General features: G+C 45.5%; 1 protein-coding gene across 1 annotated transcript in view; it reads right to left on the bottom strand.

Annotated features, from left to right (window-relative positions):
* The window catches only part of NFE2L3 (NFE2 like bZIP transcription factor 3), a 60,066-nt gene extending 37,855 nt beyond the window's left edge, over positions 1-22,211 (bottom strand). The window contains exon 1 of the mRNA XM_068236041.1: positions 21,457-22,211. Within this exon, the coding sequence (XP_068092142.1) occupies positions 21,457-21,939 (483 nt within the window). The 5' untranslated portion in view covers positions 21,940-22,211. The remainder of the gene's footprint in view (positions 1-21,456) is intronic.
* Between the last annotated feature and the right edge of the window lie 1,502 nt (positions 22,212-23,713).

The following is a 23,713-nucleotide window of genomic DNA, read 5'->3' as shown; positions in this document are numbered from 1 at the left end:
GGCATAAAATTGTTGTCCTAAACAGCTATTGTCTCTATGGAATACAATTAGAAAGTTCTTAGCAGGGGACAAATTTTGCATCCGTAGCAACAATGGCATAACGGTACTCTGATTTGGCCATTATCTGACTCATGATCTGCGTAGGAACCCTCATAAATGGCGTGCATTGTTCCCTCCATGTCGTGCAACAATCTCCCCCGCCCCTCCCCATGTATGTGCCATTCACATTACAGAGATCACTATAGTATTTCATCATGTGCATCTACTGAATCTACTAGAGGATCCCAAAATTGTTGAATTTTTACAGAAAATTTCTCATGTCAAAGTAAAAGCAACGTCTCTTGTTTGACTTTCCTCTACAACACTTGGGCCTTGCCTTACTGGGCAGCCTTGCTTTCACTGTATAAGGGTGACTGCATCCTACATACAAGTATCACAGATTATGGTTTCCATATGATGTTATTGCACTGTGGCATTCCTTCTGTCAGTGAGATCATGCCCTTTCTCCTGTAATTATTCCTGGGACACCAACAAACCGGCAGCAGTACTGTCCCCCTGTGAACCAGCTGATGTGCACATCCTGTTTGCATGGAATTCAGCTGTGAACAAATAGTGATCGGCTGGAAGTGGAAATACCCTGGATAAGAGGATGTAAGCGTTACTTTTTCCTAATAGGTTGAGGGGATATCCAGCTTCCATGCCATGATGGCCTTAGCTGACGTTGTCACTTCCCTCTAAAGGGGACCTGAACTCAGAACTTCCTCTCTACTCTAAAAGATAAGCAGCAGCATAATAATCTTTAAAGATTCATACTTCCTGCATTCATGGAAGCAGACATATTGCTAACATCCTGTTTACAAATTAGCTGCTCTGCCGGGGCGGAGGAGATTTCTGAGCGGATACAGCTGAGAGATCAAATTACAATGGCAATTAGTCACAGATGAGAGGGAATTAGACAGGCTAAACTCTCTAAATACATACAGGGTACATTTCTATACATTTTCCTTCTGTCCTGTGCAAAAGTTCAGGTCCACTTTAAGCCAAGCCAGTTGTGGTGCACACTAGAGGCTACCATACACTATGCAATCCAATAAAAAACAAATTGAATGCAATTAAAAAATTAGGGTCTTTCTTGATAATACTTGATTGAATAGTTTTCTGGAGATGCTGTTTTTTTTAGTGAAGCATGGACATGTGTGTACGGTGGGGGAGGAGGCTGCAAGCAATCAATGGCTGCATAGCTTCATAGTGTATTGAGTGGTATGAAGCCAGCAGTCAGGTTTCAGATTTATGACTGAAATCCTAGTGGTGCAAGGCAGTAAAATGATCAATATTCCTTAAAGGAACACCATCAATACTCAAAGTGTTCTAAAAGGACAATGTAAAAATAATGTCTAACTAGCTGTGTAAACATTTTCCTACTTTTCATGTTAAATATCACATGCAAAAGCTGTAATTCATTGTGTGTAAGATTTAGTTCTATTGGAACAAATCACTTGCAGTGGGGGTGTCAGCTTCAATGCACAGCCAGTGTTTTCTGCATATCACACTACAGAGTATTTTTCTCTGAAAGCAAAAAACGTATGAAAAGCTGTGGTGTCACGGACAATTACAAATGTTTATAACAAGTTACATTTCCTCTACTCTAGAAAACCCGTCCCCTGAGTAAATTAACACCGGAGAGGATAACTGCCAACCTGGATTTTACAAATCTGCTCCACAGTCAAATGGACCTAAACTCTCTAGTAACCCAGTACAACAACACGATATATGAAACACTTGACAGTATTGCCCCATGGCGCACCAAATCAGCAACCAAAAAGCAGAAAGCTAATTGGTTTGACAAAACCATCATGGATCTAAAAAAGAAAGGGCGCAGACTAGAAAGACAGTGGCGTAAATCAGGGACTGGGGAGCACAAATCTAGCCTAGTTCAACACCTCAGACAATACCAACAAGCAATAACCAAGAAAAAAAATCAGACTTTATCTCGCACAAAATATCTACAGCCAACAACAGAGCTGCTCAACTCTTCCACACAGTGGAATCACTCTGCAATCCTTCCTGCCTAAAAGCCCCAACCACATACTCCAGGGAAAGGTGTGAAGAATTCTCTGCCTTCTTCACAAACAAGGTGTCTAGCATCCGTGACAGCATTACACCAACAACATCAATTGACCACTGGACGTTGCATATGCCTACTACCGTACCACCATGGCAAGTCTTTGACACTCTGAGTGTAGAAGATTTTGGAATTCTCATTCAAAGTCTCCGCCCCACTACCTGCGACCTGGATCCTGGCCCAACTGGATCCTTAATGCAGTGCCCAGCGCTGTTCAGGCCAGCACTTCACAAAATCACTCAGTGCTCCTTGCAAAGTGGACTTTTCCCAGAAGAACTAAAGAAAGCAATCATAAAACCCCTCCTGAAGAAACCATAACTAGATCCTGATTCTGTAACCAACTACAGACCTGTGGCGAACTTACCATTCCTATCAAAAGTTATCGAGAAAGCAGTCGCCAACCAGCTAGAAGCCAGGCTTACAGATAACAACATCTTTGATACTTTTCAGTCAGGATTCAGGAAAAGGCACAGCACTAAAACAGCATTAGTCCGAGTAATGAATGATCTACTTACTGCAAGGGACAAGGGTGATTGCTCAATTCTGACTCTTCTTGACTTGTCAGCAGCATTTGATACTGTGGACCATGAAATACTAATCCAGCGACTGAAGAATTACTGTGGCCTAAGGGGTACTGTTCTTAGCTGGTTTCAGACCTTCCTATCTGGCAGGACACAGCAAGTATGTCTAAGCACACACTACTCTAATCCAGTGCCACTTGCCTATGGAGTTCCACAGGGTTCTGTACTATCACCATTACTCTTTGCAGTCTACATGCTCCCACTGGGCAAAATAATCCAGAACTATGGTTTAGGATACCATTGTTATGCAGATGACACACAACTGTATCTGTCCTTCAAGCCTGGCACCCAAGACCCATCAGCATCCATAAATGCGTGTCTAGTGGATTTACAAAATTGGATGAACACCAGCTGGCTGAGGCTGAACTCTGACAAAACAGAGGTGTTGGTGGTAGGTGGTCCACACATGATGGATAAAGTTCAAAACGCTCACCACCTCAAACTAGCAATTGGGGGAGATACTGTGCAGTATAAAGACTCTGTGCGAAACCTTGGGGTGATCCTGGATGGAAATCTAAAACTCAGACAGCAGGTATCAGCTGTCGTCAAGTCTTCCTTCTTCCATCTAAGAAATATAGCGAAAATAAAACACCTTATCCCAGCTGAAGACCTACCTGCCCTGGTTCACGCATTTGTATCCTCCCGCCTAGACTACTGCAACGCCCTGTTCATCGGATCTACAGATAAGGTTCTGCGCCCCTTACAGCTAGTACAGAATGCTGCAGCCAGACTCCTAGCCAATGCCCCCCGCAGCTCACACATCACCCCAGTACTGCAAACTCTTCACTGGTTGCCAGTAAAATGGAGAATCAATTTTAAGATCTGCCTGCTGACATTCAAGGCTCTACACCACATGGGACCCAAATACATAGCGGATCTATTGGAACTTTATGCCCCTCCACGCACCCTCCGCTCTGCCAACAAGATGAAGCTGGTTATTCCCAGGATACACTTAACATTTGGTGCTCGGGCCTTTTCCTATGCAGCCCCTACTCTATGGAACTCACTTCCACAATCAGTACGAGAGGCTCCTTCTCTGGACAGCTTTAAAAAAAGGCTAAAAACTCACCTCTTTTCCCTAGCCTTTGAGACTGCATAATGCAGGGTCACAGCGCTTTGAGTCCCCAGGGAGAAAAGCGCTATATAAATATTATTGTTATTGTTGTTATTGTTACTCTCTGAAGAGAGTTCAGCGACACAGAACAGGCAGCTGCAGCTGCTGAGAGCTTTCTCTCGCACACAAAGCTACACACAGGGTTAACAGATGTAGTATGCGGGAATTCCCCCTCCCCTCATGTTTCACTACTGGCCCATCAGAATAGAGCAGAATCGCCCTCAGTGCAGAATGAAAGGAATTTGATACATTAAACAAAAGAGATAAGTGAATTGTATACCTCATTATTTACCAGCACTTTAGGAACTCTCTCAATCCCAGGTTAAAAAAAAAAACACGTTAATCGATAGTGTTCCTTTGGCCTGATGGTTTGCAGCCCAGGTGTGCACAGAACATTCCCTGTGGGAACACTCACCAGTGGGAATAACCTGCATGCAATCACTTTTGGAATTTAAATGCCTCACTAGAGCTAAATGGCTAGCAGGAATGCTGCTGGCACTGTTCCATTTAGTAATTATGTTGCTGAAGACGACATTGCTTGTGTGCCACAGTTCCAACTAATTGGTTAAATTGGCCACCCTGCATGCCACAGTGGCTGGAATGTCATCGGTGCCGAACTCCTGCCATTGAATGTGGGGGAGAATGGATGCCAGAGTTAGGCTATAGTGTAGCTGAACTCCTGGCAGTGTTGCAGTGCAGAAGCAGCAGCTACGGGGGCGTGGCCAAGATGGCGCTGTGAGCAGTCGCTTCTACTAGAGCTCCGCTGCCCAGAAGCAGCAGCTACAATTACCTCAATTCACTAAGCCCTGCTCAGCAAGTGTCACTTACCAGCGTGGAGCAGGTCAGCGGGCAGGGAGCTGCGTGTATCATGCGGAGGTTATCTGTCCTGTGCATCCCAGTTATCCCTTTAGGATGTGCTGCAGCCACCAGGGGGAGCTCTTCTGTATGCTAGAATACAGATTTACACATCTAAAGGGATGCATGAAAGCCCTCAGAATTGTCAGCTTCCTCTATTTTGATACACTGAAAAACTCACCCGATACCCCATCGCATCAAATCATCATGAGAAGCAGGCTTGTTGCATTCTGGGAAATAACCGCTGTTTCCAACTGCCAAAAAAGCAGCTTCTCCTTCCACAAACATCACCTGCCTGCAGTAAAGATGTCGCCATGTTATACATTTCAGAATGGAAGTCAGGGAGAGGAAAGATTTTACAACAGGCAAACTCCCAACTAAATCATTTATACATGAATATTGTAAAGATTAAGCACTTTTTTTCATTACGTTATTCCCACTACAGTTCCTCTTTAAAAATAGGTGGTGGGGCGAAAGTATTAGGTGTAGACAGTGGAGGGTTAATATGAGAGGAGGTCAGGTGAATCGATAGTAGGCCATCAGCAATGTTACTAATATTCTACTATGTAAGGCCTCATTCACATTCGGTAACGCAGATGGCGGTGCATTCAGAACATAATGCAAACAAACGCACAAAATCTGCACTGCACTGCTGATCCTATTCACTACAGTGAATGGGTCAGTGCTGCGTTTTAGAGGAAATGCATGCAGCAATGCAATATCACGTCACACTGCTGAGCAGCGCATACGTCTGAACGTCAGACAGTGCACTTCTAATGTTCATGTGTGTCGCACAAAGTGCACACGGTATGTGTATAGTGTGAAAGAGGCCTTAGGGAATGTGATGGTAAAATATCGATAATGTTACAGATATTTTATTACTAACTTCTTTCAGCGCCTAAATTTACACACACCTTTATTAGATGTATGTCAGTCCTAAACCATCAGCAGTGCTTATGTGAGGTTTATTAAAATTCTAGATCATCGTCCTGGATTTTTCATGGTCATTAAGGCTCCTTTTACACCTGAATTGGAACTCCGTGTTGCGTTACCCTGTTTTACCGCAAGGTAACAACGGCAATGCAAGGCAATGGGGCCTAGCACACTTACCGAACCGTGTTGCAGCGGAAGTGCCCGACCGGCCTCTGAGCCGCCGCAAAGCCAAAAGTGCCTTACCATCGGACTTCTGCAGCGAAGACGGAAGTAATGCAAGTCAACGAGTGAAGCAAAAAAAGTAAATGTGTTGGCGGTGCTGTGGAGTGCAGGACAGGAATACGACGGGGAAACATGGGAATTCCAGTGACATACTTCCTGTCCAGCAGGGAGTGCATCACTGGGCATGGGGCGGCGCTATGCATATGACCCTATCAGCACACTCTGCCGCAGGGATCATATGACTGTCGGTTTGTGCGTTGTGGTGCAATGCAAAGGGGGCAGGGCATCGCACAGGAACCAGCCAGGTGTACAATTGGTCTAAAAGGTGAATACAGAACTATGCCATTACGATACAACTTTCATATACCATGCAGCCATTCTGGTGATATTCCCTTTGTTATCATCAGTCACATGACCCAGAGATCTATGCACAAAATTTAGGGCAGCCAGGAGAGGGAGTTCATTCCTCTAGAGAGGGGATCCCCAACCTGTGGTCCGCGGCCCACTGGACGCTTCCAGTTGGGCCGCAGGACTGTCCTCTTCAACCCGCCTCCCCGCGGCCGCCGCTGTTATTACCTTAGCAGCGGCCGCTCTCCCCTCTCCAGCGCATGTATTTATTCAAGCAGCGTATCTCCCGGCTGCTCTGTGTGATGCGCAGGAAGAAGGGCTCGGTTACCATAGTAACGGCGATACATATCGCCGCTACAGGAAGCCGCTGCCCTGCTTCCTGTCGCATCACACAGAGCAGCCGGGAGATACGCTGCTTGAATAAATACACGCGCCGAAGAGGGGAGAGTGGCCGCTGTTAAGGTAATAACAGCGGCGGGGACCACCACCTGGCTATACCGGGGCGCTATCCTGGGGCACTATTCTGGCTATACTGGGGCACTATTCTGGCTATACTGGGGCACTATTTTGGCTATACTGGGGCACTATACTGGCTATACTGGGGCACTATGCTGGCTACACTGGGGCACTATGCTGGCTACACTGGGGCACTATACTGGGGCACAATAAAGGCTATACTGGGGCAACTAAACTCCCTATACTGGGGTAACTATGCTAGCTATGCCACTGCACCCTCGCCAGCACCCAGACCCGTAACCCCCCCCCCGGTAACCCGCTCCACTGTCCACTAGGATGCGCACCCAACGTCCACTCCCCCCGCGGCGGTCCCCGGGAAAAAATTTGGTCAGAAAGTGGTCCCCGGGCCGGGAAAGGTTGGGGACCCCTGCTCTAGACAGATCCATCACCTGGCCCCTCCCAGCTCTTACCTTTACTCTGTGAAGCACAGGGAGGAAGTGGGCGGGTTCTACTCATTGTGTTCACAGGAAAAGATTGGCTGGTAACTCCTCCCAGCTCCTCCCTCACTACCTCTGTAGGGGATAATGGGATGTGGAGGATTTTGGACACTACTTACTGTTCAGTCCAGCCAAGTAGTATCACACATTGTGTTTCTAGCCCTGCTGCGGCGCTCTCCTAACAGCAGGCATACTGGGAGTGGCTGATGTCCCCTGCTGCTCACAGGAATACTCTTCCCACAATCCCTAGTGGTAATAGTTAGCACCGGATACTGAGCTGACAGCACTGAATCCAGATGTCCGATCTGCTGACAATGGAAGGAGTAACAGGAAGGACGGTCATATTGATTTTTCAAGCAACTTCAGCAGGGAGATGCTCTGCATAATGGATGAGCAAAGTTAGAAAAATATCTTCATTTAAAGCGGACCTGAACTCAGAACTTCATCTCTGCTCTAAAAGATAAGCAACATCATAATAACCTTTAAAGAAAAACATTTCTTTTTTACAGCTGATACAAATCTGCAGTTTGTCTACTTCCCGCTTTCATGGAAGCAGACATAGTCAACATCCTGTGTTTACAAATCAGCTCTCTGCCATGGCAGTCAGCTGACACAGCTGAGGGATCAAATTACAACATGTGATTAGTCCCAGATATGGGGGAAGTAGACAGGCTAAACTCTCTATGTACATACAGGGTGCATTTCTCTATGCTTTCCTTGTGACCTGTGCAAGAGTTCAGGTTCACCTTAACTTTCAAACTTGTGCAGTGGCTCCCTATGGGAGCATTTACACTGCAGCGCTTGAGAACTATTTTGCATACAAAATTTGCATAATGCATCAACACAAAATTATTTGCATCACATTGACCATCCTGAAGGGGCCCATACACTGGTTGATTTCAGCCATCAATTGATCGATCGATTCTATAGAAACGATCGATTGACCAGAAATCGATTCTTTGAAATCTAATGATTGATCGATTTGTGGCCGATTTTGATCGATTTGATCTATCAGACAGGATGGAAGATTTGGGTCAATCTGCTGCTGGCAGCAGATCGATGGTCCATAGAGTTGCATTGGATCTAATGGTCCAATAATGCATTTAGATAGATTTCCAATAGATTTCATTCTGAAACCTATTGGAAATCTGTTCCTAGTGTGTGGCACACATCAGATAGATTCCTGTCAGATTCAACTTGAGAGGCATCTGATGGAAATGTGATGGTCGAATCTGATGCAAATCTATAGGTGTATGGCCACTTTTAAAAGCAATCTTAACTATAGAAAAAAAAATTAAAAAATGAGTTTCCCTTACCTGGGGCATCTACCAGCCCCGTGCAGCCATCCTGTGCCCTCGCAGTCACTCATGGCTCCTCTGGTCCCCCGCTAGTTTCGTTTTTGCCGACTTGGAGTCGGTGGGCCGCCATGTGTACCTTTGCACGCATTCCCACTAATACAGGAAGTTATCACGGACATTAACACATACATTTTACGCGTTGCACTTTGTACATTTTTACGCATTGCACCTTTAACGCGTAAAACTGTACGTGTTGATGTCCGCCATAGCTTCCTGCACCAGCAGGAATGCATGCAAAGGTACGCATGGCGGCCCGCCGACTCAGTCAGCAAAAACGAAACTAGCTAGCAGGGCGCGGGACCAGAGGAGCCATGAGTGACGGTGCAGGCACAGGGCGGCTGCAAGGGGCTGGTAGATGCCCCAGTTAAGGTTCCCTTTAAGTTATGTTTTAATGGGGCCGATTTGGAATTAGTTTGATTACCTTTTCTATGCAAACAAAAATTGTGTTTGTTTTATGTGAACAATAACTGTACACTTTACCAGCATGTGAATGATTAGACTTTTTTAGTCATAAATGATAATAGAGTACATGGGGTAAAGTCCACGTGTTACAGTCACCACAGCATGCTGAGCAAAGTAAAAGTGAAAGCTCAGAAGTATTGCTCTGTGGAAATCCCCTTGGCTGAAAGTAGATAAGCTCAGTTCAGCAGGGCAGATTCTTTTCATTTTTTTCACTGCACTTCCCTGAAGACCTCAGCCTCTGGCCTCCTGAAGAGAGTCTGGCCTTCCAGGGACTTACCAGGAAGAAAGCCTCTCAGACTAGGAGGATTACATGGATTCTGCACAGAATGGAAGTGTCTGACATTTCAGTGAAATCTTATTTCTTACTGAACAGATGTGATTAACGCTAAGAAAAGAAAGCAGGCAAATGGGATTTCCCGGCATAACGCAAAGCCACAGCTTAAAGAGTTTTATACTTCCAAATTAAATTTATAGGAGTGGATGGTATGATTTCTGCTTGTAGCAGAGACCTGACTGTCAGCTCTGCATCAGGATAAAACCAGGGGAATTCAATCGCTGTTCACCCGTCTCTGCACCTTGCTGATTGAAAATACCACTTGCAATGGAAAAATAGGCGGAAACACCAAGTTATTGGGTACAAGTGTTAGCCGTAGCTGGGAGGGGTGAAGAGCGTTAGGAGTGGGTAGGGGCAGGTCGGAGTCAGGCTAGGTTAGGTAAGTTAGTGTTAGACGTAGGTATTGGAGGGTTTGTGTTAGAAGGTTAGGTAGTGGTAGTAGATCAGTAAAGTTACCAATATTCTACTGTCTGCATTATCCAGCGCTTAGTAGTAGAATATTGGCAGTATTGCAGATATTCTACGAGCAGCTTCACCCGGTGTCTACATTTCCAGGCGCCCTTTTTTACGTGTATCCCTCTTCAATATGCTGCAACACATTTTTTCCATGTCCTTCTCACCCTTTGAGCACAACATGCCAGCGAATTGGGCCTTTGTGGCCTTTCTGGAAAACCACCTGACAGTTACCAAACTGATCAACTGACTGGATTGGTGAACAGTCTAATGTCAGTATGTGTGACCCCAGACTGAGCAGCCAAACATACTAGAGGAAATAGCCATCAGCTGCACTGGTTTCCAGTCAGTCACTATTGCATGCTCCTGAAGAAAGAGGCGGAGCAATTTTAAATCGCTCAAGATCGAGAGATGCGATTTTTGTGACTTTTCCACCTCCTCACTAAAATCTCCAGACATTTGTCTGTTTGCAATATGGAGATTTTAGTAACAGGGAGACATCTCTTTAAAGAGGAACTCCAGTGAAAATAATGTAATAAAAAAGTGCTTCATTTTTACAATAATAATGTATAAATGATTTAGTCAGTTTTTGCCCATTGTAAAAGCTTTTAAATCCCTGATTTACATTCTGACATTTATCACATGGTAACATTTTTACTGCTGGCAGGTGATGTAGCAGCTGCTTGCTTTTTTGGCAGTTGGAAACAGCTGAAAAAAGCTATTTCCCACAATGCAACACGGTTCACAGACAGGAAACTGCCAGGAATACCATGGTCCTGACATCACACTGTGGGAGGGGTTTCACCACAATATCAGCCATACAGCGCCCCCTGATGATCCGTTTGTGAAAAGGAATAGATTTCTCATGTAAAAAGGGGGTATCAGCTACTGAATGGGATGAAGTTCAATTCTTGGTCACGGTTTCTCTTTAATGCTGGGTACACACGATGCGTTTCCGCGTCGAATGCGCCGCTCGATTCCATTATTTCCGAGCATTTCCAAGCGCATTTCGATTATTTTTAAGCCGAATGCCATGTAAAGTATGGCAAATCGACCTAACGATCCATCGAAACGCGTATAGGACATTTCAGAAATCGAATTGACGCGAATCGAGCGGCGCATCGAACGCGGAAACGCATCGTGTGTACCCAGCATAAGGCTAGTGGTCATAGCCCAGACCTCAGAAACCAAAAACACATTATTGATTGTCTAGCTAGAACCACTGTCAGATTATTTTTTAGTGTTTGAATTGAGGAGATTCTTGGCTCATTCACATAAGCGTTTTCCTAACTGGTTTGAACAGCTAAGAGACCACCAGGAAAAGGTTACCTATAGAAATCAATGGTAATGCTGAAATCCGTTCACATTGCCAGCCTCTGGTAGGTGTGACGTTAAGGCCTGGGGCCCACTACAGATTGCCAAACGCTGTAGAAAACGATCTGTGTTTTTGCTAGTATTTGCTACAGCAATTAAAAGCACCATACAATCTAATACCGGCGATTTTACAGCGCCTCTGATTTTGCATGTGAATTAGCCCTTATGTTCGCTTCCTTTCCCAGTGACAAGGTCATAGAGTACAGGAAGTGAGGTGAAACCCCTCAGTCACATGACTCCAGCATCACCCAGGTAACATGACTTTAAAACCCCATTTGTACCTCCAGGAAATGTACTTGTGCAGAAGTGAATCACCAGATTTCGCCTCCATAAAAAGGTCTAAGACTATTCAATAAAGTAAATGAACATTGACTGCTCTCTATTCAGCCTCCTGTTTTGCTGCAATTTTCTGTCATCGCTCATTAACTATGCTTTTTCCTTTACAGCGATACAAAGATGAAAGGAAAATTAGTAATAAATGTCATATTAAAAATGTTCCACTTTAATGACCCATTATGGCTGTTAGAACAAATAGCATTAAGCCGTTTTCTTCCAGGGCTATAATAATCAAGCCTAATCTAAAGTTGGTATTCGCAAACATGGTAGAGAAAATAATGTAAATAAATAATGTATAATTCATGAGGCAGGAAGTACAAGCTAGGAGCTAGCGAGAACTCTTTGTTCCTTTCCACTGGCATCACTAGGAGTCAGGAGCCAGCAGAGTATTAGAGGTTTACTGGACTGCATTGGTTTTTGGTGAAGTTTCTTTACTGAGGTGAAATATTGTTGCTGTAGTAAAGAGTGAAATTGTAAAGGAACAGTTATACTGTATATGGTTATATTGTTTCAAATCTAACAGTTACACACCCATCAGCCTTAAGGTGGCCATAGATGGTACAATTTTTCAATTAGATAATTTAGTTTGATTATTCTGTTAGATCGAATATAAAGATTTTTCCAGCATGTCCGATCATTTTTCCCGAAAAAATGGGATAATCGTGCGAATAAAAAAAGATTTTCAACTTTTATTCAATTCGTACATTTAGATCGAATAAACGGGAAAATCAAAAGTTTTTATTGTATCGTGTATGGGCACCATTAAACAGAGGAACTGTAGTAAAAATAATGAATAAAATTGTTTATTTTTCACAATATTCACTTACCATTATAAAATCTTTCCTCCCCCTAATATACATTCTGAAATGTATCACTGGTGGTGACATCTTTAGTCCTGTCAGGTGATCTGTGTTGAATGCTCGTTACTGAGAGTTCAATGCACAGAGGGAGATATTGCTGGCTAGGCAGTTGGAAAAAGCCATTATTCCCCACAATGCAACGAGGTTCACAGACAGCAAACTGTCAGAACCATGGTCATGACATCCCACTGTGGGAGGGGTTTCACCACAATATCAGCCATACATACTCCCCTGATGATATATTCAAGCAAAGGTAAAGATTTCTCATGGGAAAGGGGGTATCAGCTACTGATTTGGGATGAAATTCCACCTTGGTTATTGTTCCTCTTTAAAGAAAGCCTAAAGTAAGAGGACTGCCATCTTCATTCTATTATAAAGCATGCCAGTTGCCAGGCTGATATGCTGAGGTTTTAGTGGTTTGAGTCACACATCTACAATAAGCATGCAGTCAGTGGAGTCCCACCAGAGTCAAAGCCTCTGATCTGCATGATTATTGTGGGCCAGTGACTTAAAGGAGTCATCAAGCAAGTAATAGTAGCCAGAGAACTACTTACCCAGGGCTTCCTCCAGCCCCTAGCAGCTGCTATGTCCCTCACTGCAGCTCCGCTCTCTGCCGCTGGCCCCATGAGCGGCGGCTGTCAATCACCTCCATGTGGTCCAGAGCGTACCTCGCAGGCGCAGTAGAGGACACGTGGCGAGGCACCGTTGGGGACCGGAAGTCAGCGGTGGAGAACAGAGCTGCAGCGAAGGACATAGCAGCTGGAGGAAGCCCCAGGTAAGTAGTTCTCTGGGTACTATTATTTGCTTGATGACTCCTTTAACGTATAAGAGGCTGAGTTTTAGCATGGGAGTCAGGCAACTGGCATTATTTATAAAGGAATGAAGATGGCAGCCTCTGCATTTCCCTCACTTCGTGTTCTTTTTAATACCTCATTTTTAAAACAATGGAAAAATTACTGTATCTGGAAGCATGTACTATATACGCAGGAATGTAACAAAGTGGGTAAAGGTACATACACACGTCGGATTTTTCCAGACGACCGGTTTTTTGGACGTCAAATCCGGCGTGTGTACAAACGGTCGTTCAGCTGATAACGCTGTTTTGAGGGATCCGCTTGCTGGATCGGGTCAAATACAGTCTTATCTGCTGAACGACCGTTTGTACACACGCTCGATTTGACGTTCAAACGACCGGTCGTCTGGAAAAATCTGACGTGTGTATGTACCTTTAATGACACAGACAGAAATTATGTAAATAAACTCCTCCCAATATCCCTCTCCTGACTCATCACTGCGTGCCAATACTGAGCTAGCTTAGCCAGGCCCTAAACATCATCAGATTGGAGAAAAAGTAACGAATTGGCTGGAAACCATTTTTTTTAATGATTTCCAGCCAACTGGATCCCTTTGATGGAATCGGACATTCATCTATTGCCCCAAAGTATTCCATCGATTAACCTTCAATTGATTTTATCAGTTTATTGTTTGGAAGTCTGGTGGAACAGGTTGGCAAATCTACATGGTAGGGGGCAGGCCAGGATTGGTGGCCACATTGTGCAGTACAATGTTTTTAGTTCAATCAATGGTCGATACATTTCTGCTGTAATGTATTGACAATTAAGTTTGCTGTCTTCACATCAGGCTACAGCTGATCAACTGTATGGCCCACTTTAAAAAGAATATATGTCTAAAGGTGGCCATACACTGGCCCGATTCCCGGCCGTTTCGACAGCAGATTCGATCCTGGGATCGAATCTGCTGCCAATCGTTCGCGGTAAACGCCGCCGACGATCCGATTTCCTCCCGAAATCGGATCGGTCCGTCGATCGCGCCGTGCGGGAAATTACCCTCGATCGCCCGCGGGTAAAGTGCGCGTCGCTAGCGGCGGCCGATCCGATGAAAAATACATTACCTGACGCTGGCTCCCGGGCGTCTTCTCCGCATCTTCTCAGCGCTGCACCCGCTCCATCCCGGCGCTTCCTAGGTCACAGCAGTGACCCAGGAAGTTCAAATAGAGGGCGCTCTTTTTGAACTTCCTGGTCACGGAGTGACACAGGAAGCGCCGAGATGGAGCAAGAACAGAGCGGTGCAGCGTGGAGAAGATGCCCGGGAGCCAGCGTCAGGTAATGTATGTGCGGGGGGAGGACAGGCGGCAGGAGCAGCTGAACAGATTGTGATCGGTTTCAGGCTGAAATCGATTCACAATCTGTTTGCAGTAAAGGCAGCCATACGATCCCTATCTGATCAGATTCGATCAGATAGGGATCTTTTAGCTGGTCGATCTGATGGCACATCGACCAGTGTATGGCTGCCTTAAAGCATACATGTCAAACTCCAGCCCGTGGGCCAAATCTGGCCCTTGGAGCCATCAGAGTTGGCCCTCGGGTGGTTTCCCCACTTTATGTTTGGCCCACTCTAGGCCACAAGAGAAGCTATATTGGAGGGTAAGCCCTAGATCACCAGGGAAGCCATATGGGAGTGGGAAAGCACTAGATACATACTAGGGAACCGTATAGGAAAGGGAGGGGGACCACTAGACACCAGGAAACTGTATAGATGAGGGAGGACCAGTAAATATCAGGGAACTGTATAGGGGATGGAGGAGGGCTATTAGACACCAGGGAACTTTATAAGGGAGAAAGGTGGCCACTACACATTGAGGATGTCCCGCGATATAGTCCCAGAGCTCATTCGGCCCACTTTGTAATCGAGTTTGACACCCCCCCGGTCTAAAGGAAGTCTGGGGGTGCTTTATTTGGCATAGCTTCTGTACACAAAGATCCCTAGGTCTGCAGAAAGCTCCTGATAGACCTCCAGTAAAAGATCAGGAGGCACAGAAAAAAATGGATCAAGTAATATTGATAATCTCAGTATAATTCTCAAATGACACAACACAAGACAATGCAGCAGATAAGCATGAACAGGTTGGAACCAGCAAATTAGGATCATGAGCAAGAAAGAATTTAATCTTAAATCCCTGGCTCAGCCGCCTGCTTTTTTTTAACATTCTCCTTTTGGTAAAGCATTAAAAATCTCTCCCTCTAATCTGCTGCAGCTGTTTTTCTGTCACTTCATTTTGAAAATCCCATCACACGCGCTACAGAACCTGGATAGTCCTGGCTCACTTTGACTAGGGATAAGCGAGAACAGTTTTGCAAGAAGTCAAACTGTACCCACTTGTGTTGGAAGAGGGGAGTGGCAAAGAGGTAATTTACATGTAAGACATCCTCTTGCTGCGGTGCTCCACCCTCCCAACACTTCCTGCTTCACAGCTTTCCACTGGTGAAGTGAGACGTATCAGGAGGATGGAGTGCAGCATGGAGAGCTGCTGCAAGAGGCAGCCATACAAGTAAATTAACCCTCTCTGTCACACCCCCTCCTCGAGTACGAGTGGGTACAGTTGTGCTTAGCCTGTCTAGCATGTCAGCATTCAGTTGCATCACCACCGATACATAGGTGTTCCCTTACTTTTAGCAGGTGATGATCCAAGGTGGACTATCAACCTGGTAGTCATTGGTGCAGGAAGGGGGTGGGTGGAGAGCAGCATGGGTTCTCCTGGCCGTTTCCCCAATGTGATGTCTGCAGGGACATCACACGCAACTCATGAGGGGCACAACTGAAACACAGTGAAGCACCAAATGATTGTCGATATGCTAATCTAGGAACAGTAAGACCTGTTTCCGCACAGGAGGCTGAAGGCTCGACATGCTGCATTTTACTGCTGGTGAATAACCGCACCACAAGTGCAAACATGCGTGGCATTAGAAATGCTGCCATTCGGTTACATTAAACTGGATGCAGAAAGAGGCTTAGTGTCTAGCAGATGGGAGGCTGAACTTCCCAAGAAACGCGTAGTCCAGCTGCCAGTGTGAAAGAGGCCTAGGGCTGCTCAGAAGCAGCTTTACTCTTACTGCCCTTTCAATTTCCAATAAAAGACACTTGTACCTAAACCTCAAACGCACTTTTGTTTCATAGACAGTTATTTCCAGTAAGGGATTACCGGTACATCTCTCAGTAGTACAATGTTAAGAAAATTACCAAGTGCTTTGGCTCTTAGGTTACATTGGGCATTAAATGAAATTAGAATTTAAGAAGGGGATTAAAAATTGATCACATGTGTTGGTTCTAAACCAGTCAACCAGTGGCCTTGCTAAAGACTGGCCTTATAAAAGACTTGGTTAATACTTACATGGTGCGTAATCAAAACTTAAAACCTGAAGTGAAATGTAAAATGAAAACTAAGTATAGTGGCCCATCCCTGTTAGGGTCCTTTTAAACTTAATCAGTTGCTCTCAGTTATAACTGAAAGAAAACTGATTTTCAAAGTAATGCCCATGTTTTCCTATGGCACCTTTCACACTTAACGCGTTTAACTGAAATCTTTTTCCCAATGCACTGCTATGGAAAAAACGCATACCAACACACACTAACACATACTAACACACACTAACGCACACTAACGCATACCAACTGATTAAGTGTAAAAGGGCCCTTAGGATTACTTACCCCCCTGTGTTCCTGGTTTCTTCCAGCCTCATTCCTGTTCCCCATGATCTCCTTTCCCTTGTATTCAACTATGGGGCAGTCAAATACATTTTGCAGGAAGTTCCTAGTCTTTAGGTATGCTCCCATAACTCAGCGCATGCACAGGGAATGCCTGACATCATAGCGGGTTGACTGTTCGTAACACACAATATGTGTGTGTGGACTGGAAAAGGGCCATAAGTATGTCCCTTGGGCCAGAGGCTCCGCTGCAGTCACAACCTCTGCATCACCTATTGCTACACCACTGGTATTGAGGCAGCCAATTCAGGTGTTTAGCTACAAACCGTTTAGGTAAATTTCCAAGTGGCAAGTTGCACTGTACAAGCCATTACAAACACATGGTTAGCCATTTCAACGCTTTCAATAAAAGCAACAAACCTACAGAACCACCTCCTCCTATCGCTTGTGAAGACTACGTGCTTGATTCAGAAAAGGGTGCATAGGCCCAGTGCAAACCGAGCTGATCCACCTAAAAATCCGCATGGCTAATGTATCTCTATGGGCTGGTGCATACCGGCAGTTTGAGGTTTTTAGCAAGCCGCAAACGTGCCTCTTGCTGCACGTTTGCGGTTTGCTAAAAACCTCAAACCACTGGTGTGCACCAGCCCATAGAGATACATTAGCCATGCGGATGCGGCCGCGGTGAACACCCGGCGGATCGCATCAAGATCCACCCGGTGTGCACTGGGACTAATTTCTGTCATCCGTACCCAAAACCGCTAGCGTTTTGTGGATCTGCTAGCGGTTTTGGTGTGCATTAGGCCTAAGTGTTAGCACGCCAGTGAAAAGCCACTTTGCATGTGCTAACATGCTTTGCACGTGCTAAGTAGTTAGCACATGTAAACTACTTAGCACCCTAGTTTAAGAAAAAAAAAAATCAGTGTTTATTCAACAAAGAAAAGGAACATATGACAGAATATGCAGTGTAGCAGTGCGCCTCCTAACTTTTCCAACAGTAGCTTCAGCATCAATTATCACTGTGGAAGATGAGAGGTATTGTTAACAATAATATAATGATCGTCACATAATATATAGAGCTCAGATTGAATTTAAATTTCCAAATATTCTATCTTTTACAAGATCATAATTAGCAAGACCAGGGGTATCTAATCATGGAGCTTAGCACCCTAGTTAGCACGGTGCTAAGTAGTAGTTTGCATGTGCTAACTACGGTGCTAAGTAGTTTGCATGTGCTAACTACGGTGCTAAGTAGTTTGCATGTGCTAACTACGGTGCTAAGTAGTTTGCATGTGCTAACTACGGTGCTAAGTAGTTTGCATGTGCTAACTACGGTGCTAAGTAGTTTGCATGTGCTAACTACGGTGCTAAGTAGTTTGCATGTGCTAACTACGGTGCTAAGTAGTTTGCATGTGCTAACTACGGTGCTAAGTAGTTTGCATGTGCTAACTACGGTGCTAAGTAGTTTGCATGTGCTAACTACGGTGCTAAGTAGTTTGCATGTGCTAACTACGGTGCTAAGTAGTTTGCATGTGCTAACTACGGTGCTAAGTAGTTTGCATGTGCTAACTACGGTGCTAAGTAGTTTGCATGTGCTAACTACGGTGCTAAGTAGTTTGCATGTGCTAACTACGGTGCTAAGTAGTTTGCATGTGCTAACTACGGTGCTAAGTAGTTTGTATGTGCTAACTACGGTGCTAAGTAGTTTGTATGTGCTAACTACGGTGCTAAGTAGTTTGTATGTGCTAACTTCGGTGCTAAGTAGTTTGTATGTGCTAACTTCGGTGCTAAGTAGTTTGTATGTGCTAACTACGGTGCTAAGTAGTTTGTATGTGCTAACTACGGTGCTAAGTAGTTTGTATGTGCTAACTACGGTGCTAAGTAGTTTGTATGTGCTAACTTCGGTGCTAAGTAGTTTGTATGTGCTAACTACGGTGCTAAGTAGTTTGTATGTGCTAACTACGGTGCTAAGTAGTTTGTATGTGCTAACTTCGGTGCTAAGTAGTTTGTATGTGCTAACTTCGGTGCTAAGTAGTTTGTATGTGCTAACTACGGTGCTAAGTAGTTTGTACGTGCTAACTACGGTGCTAAGTAGTTTGTATGTGCTAACTACGGTGCTAAGTAGTTTGTATGTGCTAACTTCGGTGCTAAGTAGTTTGTATGTGCTAACTTCGGTGCTAAGTAGTTTGTATGTGCTAACTACGGTGCTAAGTAGTTTGTATGTGCTAACTACGGTGCTAAGTAGTTTGTATGTGCTAACTACGGTGCTAAGTAGTTTGTATGTGCTAACTACTTAGCACCCTAGCATGCCCAAAGCCTTTAGGCGTGCTAACTGGGTTAGCACCGTTTACTGAATTGAGCCCTACATGTCAAGGTTTCCTGATGGTGGCTATTCATGCCTACCCTTAACCCCCATAGTGAGGAGGCCTATTCAACTGTATTGAATTTTCCTACCTTGGCTATTAAGTGGCTTCCAGACTGTGGCTAACCACCCTGAAAATCATAAGTGAAAACCAGGCCTAGCTGTATCACAACTATTCCTGGTGTGTGCTACCATTTCAACCACTATGATGTCTGAGAACTGTTTGGATCATTAGAAATTGCCTTATGTCACCCAGCTGCACTGCCAATCCAAATGTTCATTAGAACCTAGATTTAGCCCAGCAAGCTCATGGTGAACCAAAACTCCTAGGAGCTCACTCCAACCTGAATAATTGCAAATACCTTCTGTTTTAAGACGACAAACTTGTTTTGGAGAACCTAGATAAACCCACAGAAGCATTTTCATGCTCCCTTGATGTCTACCAACAAAACTGACCCTAAAGCAAGGATGTCGAGAAACCAAGACCCTTGTAGAGTCACCTCCCAAGAACACATCCTACAGATTGGGAAACACAGCTCAGAGCCACAGGACTCAGCACTTGTGTAAGAAAACAGATGTTGAGCACACCTGCTTGCATCAATTTGTCCTAAAGAAGTGGAGGAGATGAGCTTGTGTTTTCACCTCATTTCTACAGAAACCTCCGAGGGCATGAATCTCCTCACCTGGCTTCATTGCTCAGCCAAAGATTTCATAAGATTTTTCTGAAGTTTCACATGTGTCGCAACACCTGAGAAACTGAAACTTCCAGTTCACATAAGGTCCGACACCCAGTGCTTAAAGGAAATCAACAAAGCATGCTTCAGGGGGGTGTGGGAGTCGTACCAGCCGTGAACCATCACCTCATTCCACTGAAACCGTCACTGTAATAATCTTCAGTTCAATGTAATCTAAGGCCACAGTCTGGGGATACGATTATACTAACAATAGGTTTTTGTTTGTTTGTCATGTATAGCTGGGAGGATCTCCATCAGACCAGTCTGATCAGATGGGTTGTGGCTGTCCTCTCTTCCGAACGTATATTATAATAAGGAGAGAAATGAACAGGGCGTGGTACACTGTACTAGAGGCACATGCTGTGTTTCTACATGAGGTCAAACCAACGCTGACTGACTTTTGTCCTCTGAGATATCTACAGTTCTGTTTCAGAATGCAGATACCAAATAGACAAGTAAATAGCCTTGGTCTTGACGGATAAATGTGATCATTCATCTATACCTTATATACAGGTTCTGTGGGATTCAGATCAGGAGGATAAGAGTCTGTAGGCCTATTTTGATTTCATACAAAACATACAGTTACTTTGACATGCAAACTTAACATAAATTGGTAAAATTAGCCAATCTGAAATGTAATAAGATTCAAACACATATGGAAACCTTCACAGCTGCAAGGTGATGCCCACCGCTGGGATGTATAAAGGAAGGTGTAGGGTTGTTCTTATGGTCTCCATAAACAATCAATGTTCTTAATAGATTATACATTCAGTCATTGGTTTCAACTGAAAGATAGCTTATACATTGATTGAAAAAGCCATTCTTTTATCGAAAGTGTGAGAAGCAGTGGCAATTGACAACTGAATTGCATTGTACTGCATTGTTGATTGGAAACCTGCTGAAATCCATCTATAGGATCTAGATGAGGCCAAGTAAACGTGATAAAATGTTGGATATTTCCAAATCAATTTGCTACCAGGGACACGTTTATTGTTCCCCAGATTAAGCATACATTGTATACTGTATGTCAGCTCTTAGTAGAGAAAGTTTCTGACCTCTTTCCAGCGCTACCAATTAAAACTATTTTCTTTTAACCTGCTGAACCTCAATTGGGTTCCCCAGGGCACCTGCCTCTGCCCTAGTGGGTGAGACTTTGGCCCCATTCACACTCGAGTGATTTCAGCCCGCGTTTTGCTGATCGCTGTCGATCAGCAAAGCGCTGCAGGACATGCAATCCTGTGAAATATTCACACAGTGGCGATTGTGACGCGATTGCGATTTCTGATGATCACAAACTGTGGCAACTGTGATGGCATTTTGAAATTCCAAGTGTGAAAAGGGCCTTACATGTGCTGCGGAGTGAGCCATGCCCATAAGAGCAGCACAGCTTGTGTTCACCAAGTGAAGGAGTGTCCCCATACCCATGCCAGTGTGTCAGAGCATGGCCTGGGCACAGGGCATGAGGCTGGATCTATAATAAGTATGCCATAGTTGTCAGGCTTCCCCCAGAGTTAGCAGGTGCTGCATACAAAGTGATGATGGAGTCAGTTACCTCTTTGGTATAGTCTGCAGTGCTGGGGCTGGCTCCTGTGGCACTGTGAGGCTGGGATGGGGCAGCATGGCTGGCCTGTACCCCGCAGCTCCGCTCAGGTGGCTGATTGGGGCCCTCACTGTCACTGGGGGTATTAGTAGTGCTGCTGCTGTCCTCCTCCTCTGGTCCTGCGCTGAGCAGAGCATCCCCGGACACCGCATGCACCAGCCAGGCGCTGACCTCCGTGCGGGGGATGCGGGGGTCCCCCAGCGCCCTCACCTCGTCCAGCAGCCTCCGGGCAGTGAAGAAGGAGTCCAGGTCCGGGCTCTTGGGGTGCAGGCTGGAGCCGTGGAAGGGGATCGGAGAATAGGCAGAGCTGCTCCCCAGGATGATCTCCCGGATGGGCGGCAGGTAAGAATCCAAATCCACCCTCACCCCGACCAGGCTCAGCAAGATGGTGAACTGCAGCAGCCCTTCTGTCATATACCTCTTCAGATCCTTCATCTTACCCCGGCCGAGCCAAGAGAACGGGGAAACTTCTCCGCTGCCCCCTGGAAGTGCCCTCTGCTAGGCTGGGCGAGGCAGGCGGCCAGCGGGCATCACCGATCGCAGCGGCACCGGGAGCAGCCGGCGATGGGGCTGCCCACAACAGGGAAGTAGACAAAAGAACACGCCGGCTGCTCCACTCCTCTGCAGCGAGACACAAAGACATCAGCGCACACATCCACTGACAATGCCGGCTGCTAGGCGGCATCCTCTGCAGCCCTGCGGATGTGCACGCCCTCTGCTCGTACCCGCTGCCCACAAGACCTACTGAGAGTTTGCAGCTACGCATGCGCTCCTGAGGACTGGAACTAGAGATGGGAAGTTTGGATCTTTTCAATGATCCGGATGATTCGAATCGGATCATTGAAGAGATCCGGATCTTTGATTCGAATCTCGGATCATTTTACTACCGGAAGCATTCGGGGTGAAATGAACAGCTGGACAGGTCTGTGGACAGGAGAAGGGGAGGGAGTGGACACACAGAGAAGGGGAGAAGATGGACAGAGGGCAGGGAGTGGACAGAGAAGGGAGGAGGGACGAGCAGAGAGCAGAAATGTTTGCACGTAATACCCACATGCTGCAATCATATGCTTTACATATATTTCACCTATATGCTCATCTGTACACTTTGAAAGAAAAGGTCGCACAGTGAAAGAAAGCATTCCCAGAAGTTACAGTGCAGCTGTTTAGTGCCGAGTGCAGGAGGATTATATTGCCTTTCAATCACAGTGCCTGCAAAGTTACTGAGCTGTGCTGAGCCAAAAGCTTCCAATGTGTTCACTGTGCAGCACTACGGAACAGCCAGCCTATAATGGGCAGCACGTTATAGCCAGTATGTGTGCTCTACACATATCTGGCAGTGGCACCCATGTCCCCTCTCTCTCATCTACCTGTCTCCCTGCAAGGCTGCCTCCCATACAACTCAGCAATCCCTGCTTCCAGGACCCTGCTGCCCGCTGAGAGGGGCGTGTCGCTCCTGGCCCCGCCCCTTTTGCGATCCGAATCGTTCATTTTGATGATTCGGATGATCGACTCATAAAATAGATTCGGATCAAAGATCCGAATCGTTCATGATCCGGACAACACTAACTGGAACTGACTTATCAGGAGGACAGGTGCAAGGAAGGGTGCCTACTGTCTATTATAGAGTATGGATCTGCAGCGGCTGAGTTGGGATTCTCGAAACTTTCATGCTTCAAAAGAGCAGTGTTGTTATTATAGGTACTTTTGTAGTCGCTTTTGTAAACTGAGAACCAATGTTATTCATCTGGCTAGTGTACACTTGAATGTGTTTTCCCCATTAATATAAAAATAGACAGCAGTGAAGCACTGCACACATTTCTCCAACAATTACATTAGCTTCTGCGATAAAATTGCATGTTTTTACATATACATAAAAGTACTGGTAGACAGCACACCTGTACAGTGGCGGACACAGCCAGCAGTGGGCCCCTGTGCAAAATTGTAATTGTGGGCCCCCTATGACCTGCGGCGCGCGTAGCGCGCCGCGGCAAAATATGGGCGTGGCCAAAAATTAGTGGATAGAATCTGCGGCGCGTAGCGCCGCGGCAAAAAAATGGGCGTGGCAATGACCGGATGAGGGCGGAGCTAACTGTAACTTAAAGCGAACCCGGGGTGAGGGTTTATTTCCTTTTAAACAATACTAGTTGCCTGGCGGCCCTGCTGATCTATTTGGCTGCAGTAATAAACTGAATTACACCAGCAACAAGCA

Source organism: Hyperolius riggenbachi, chromosome 5, assembly GCF_040937935.1.
Source record: "Hyperolius riggenbachi isolate aHypRig1 chromosome 5, aHypRig1.pri, whole genome shotgun sequence".
Taxonomy (NCBI): Eukaryota; Metazoa; Chordata; class Amphibia; order Anura; family Hyperoliidae; genus Hyperolius; species Hyperolius riggenbachi.
The sequence above is the reverse complement of the archived record's forward strand: the minus strand, read 5'-3'. Positions and strand labels throughout refer to the sequence as shown.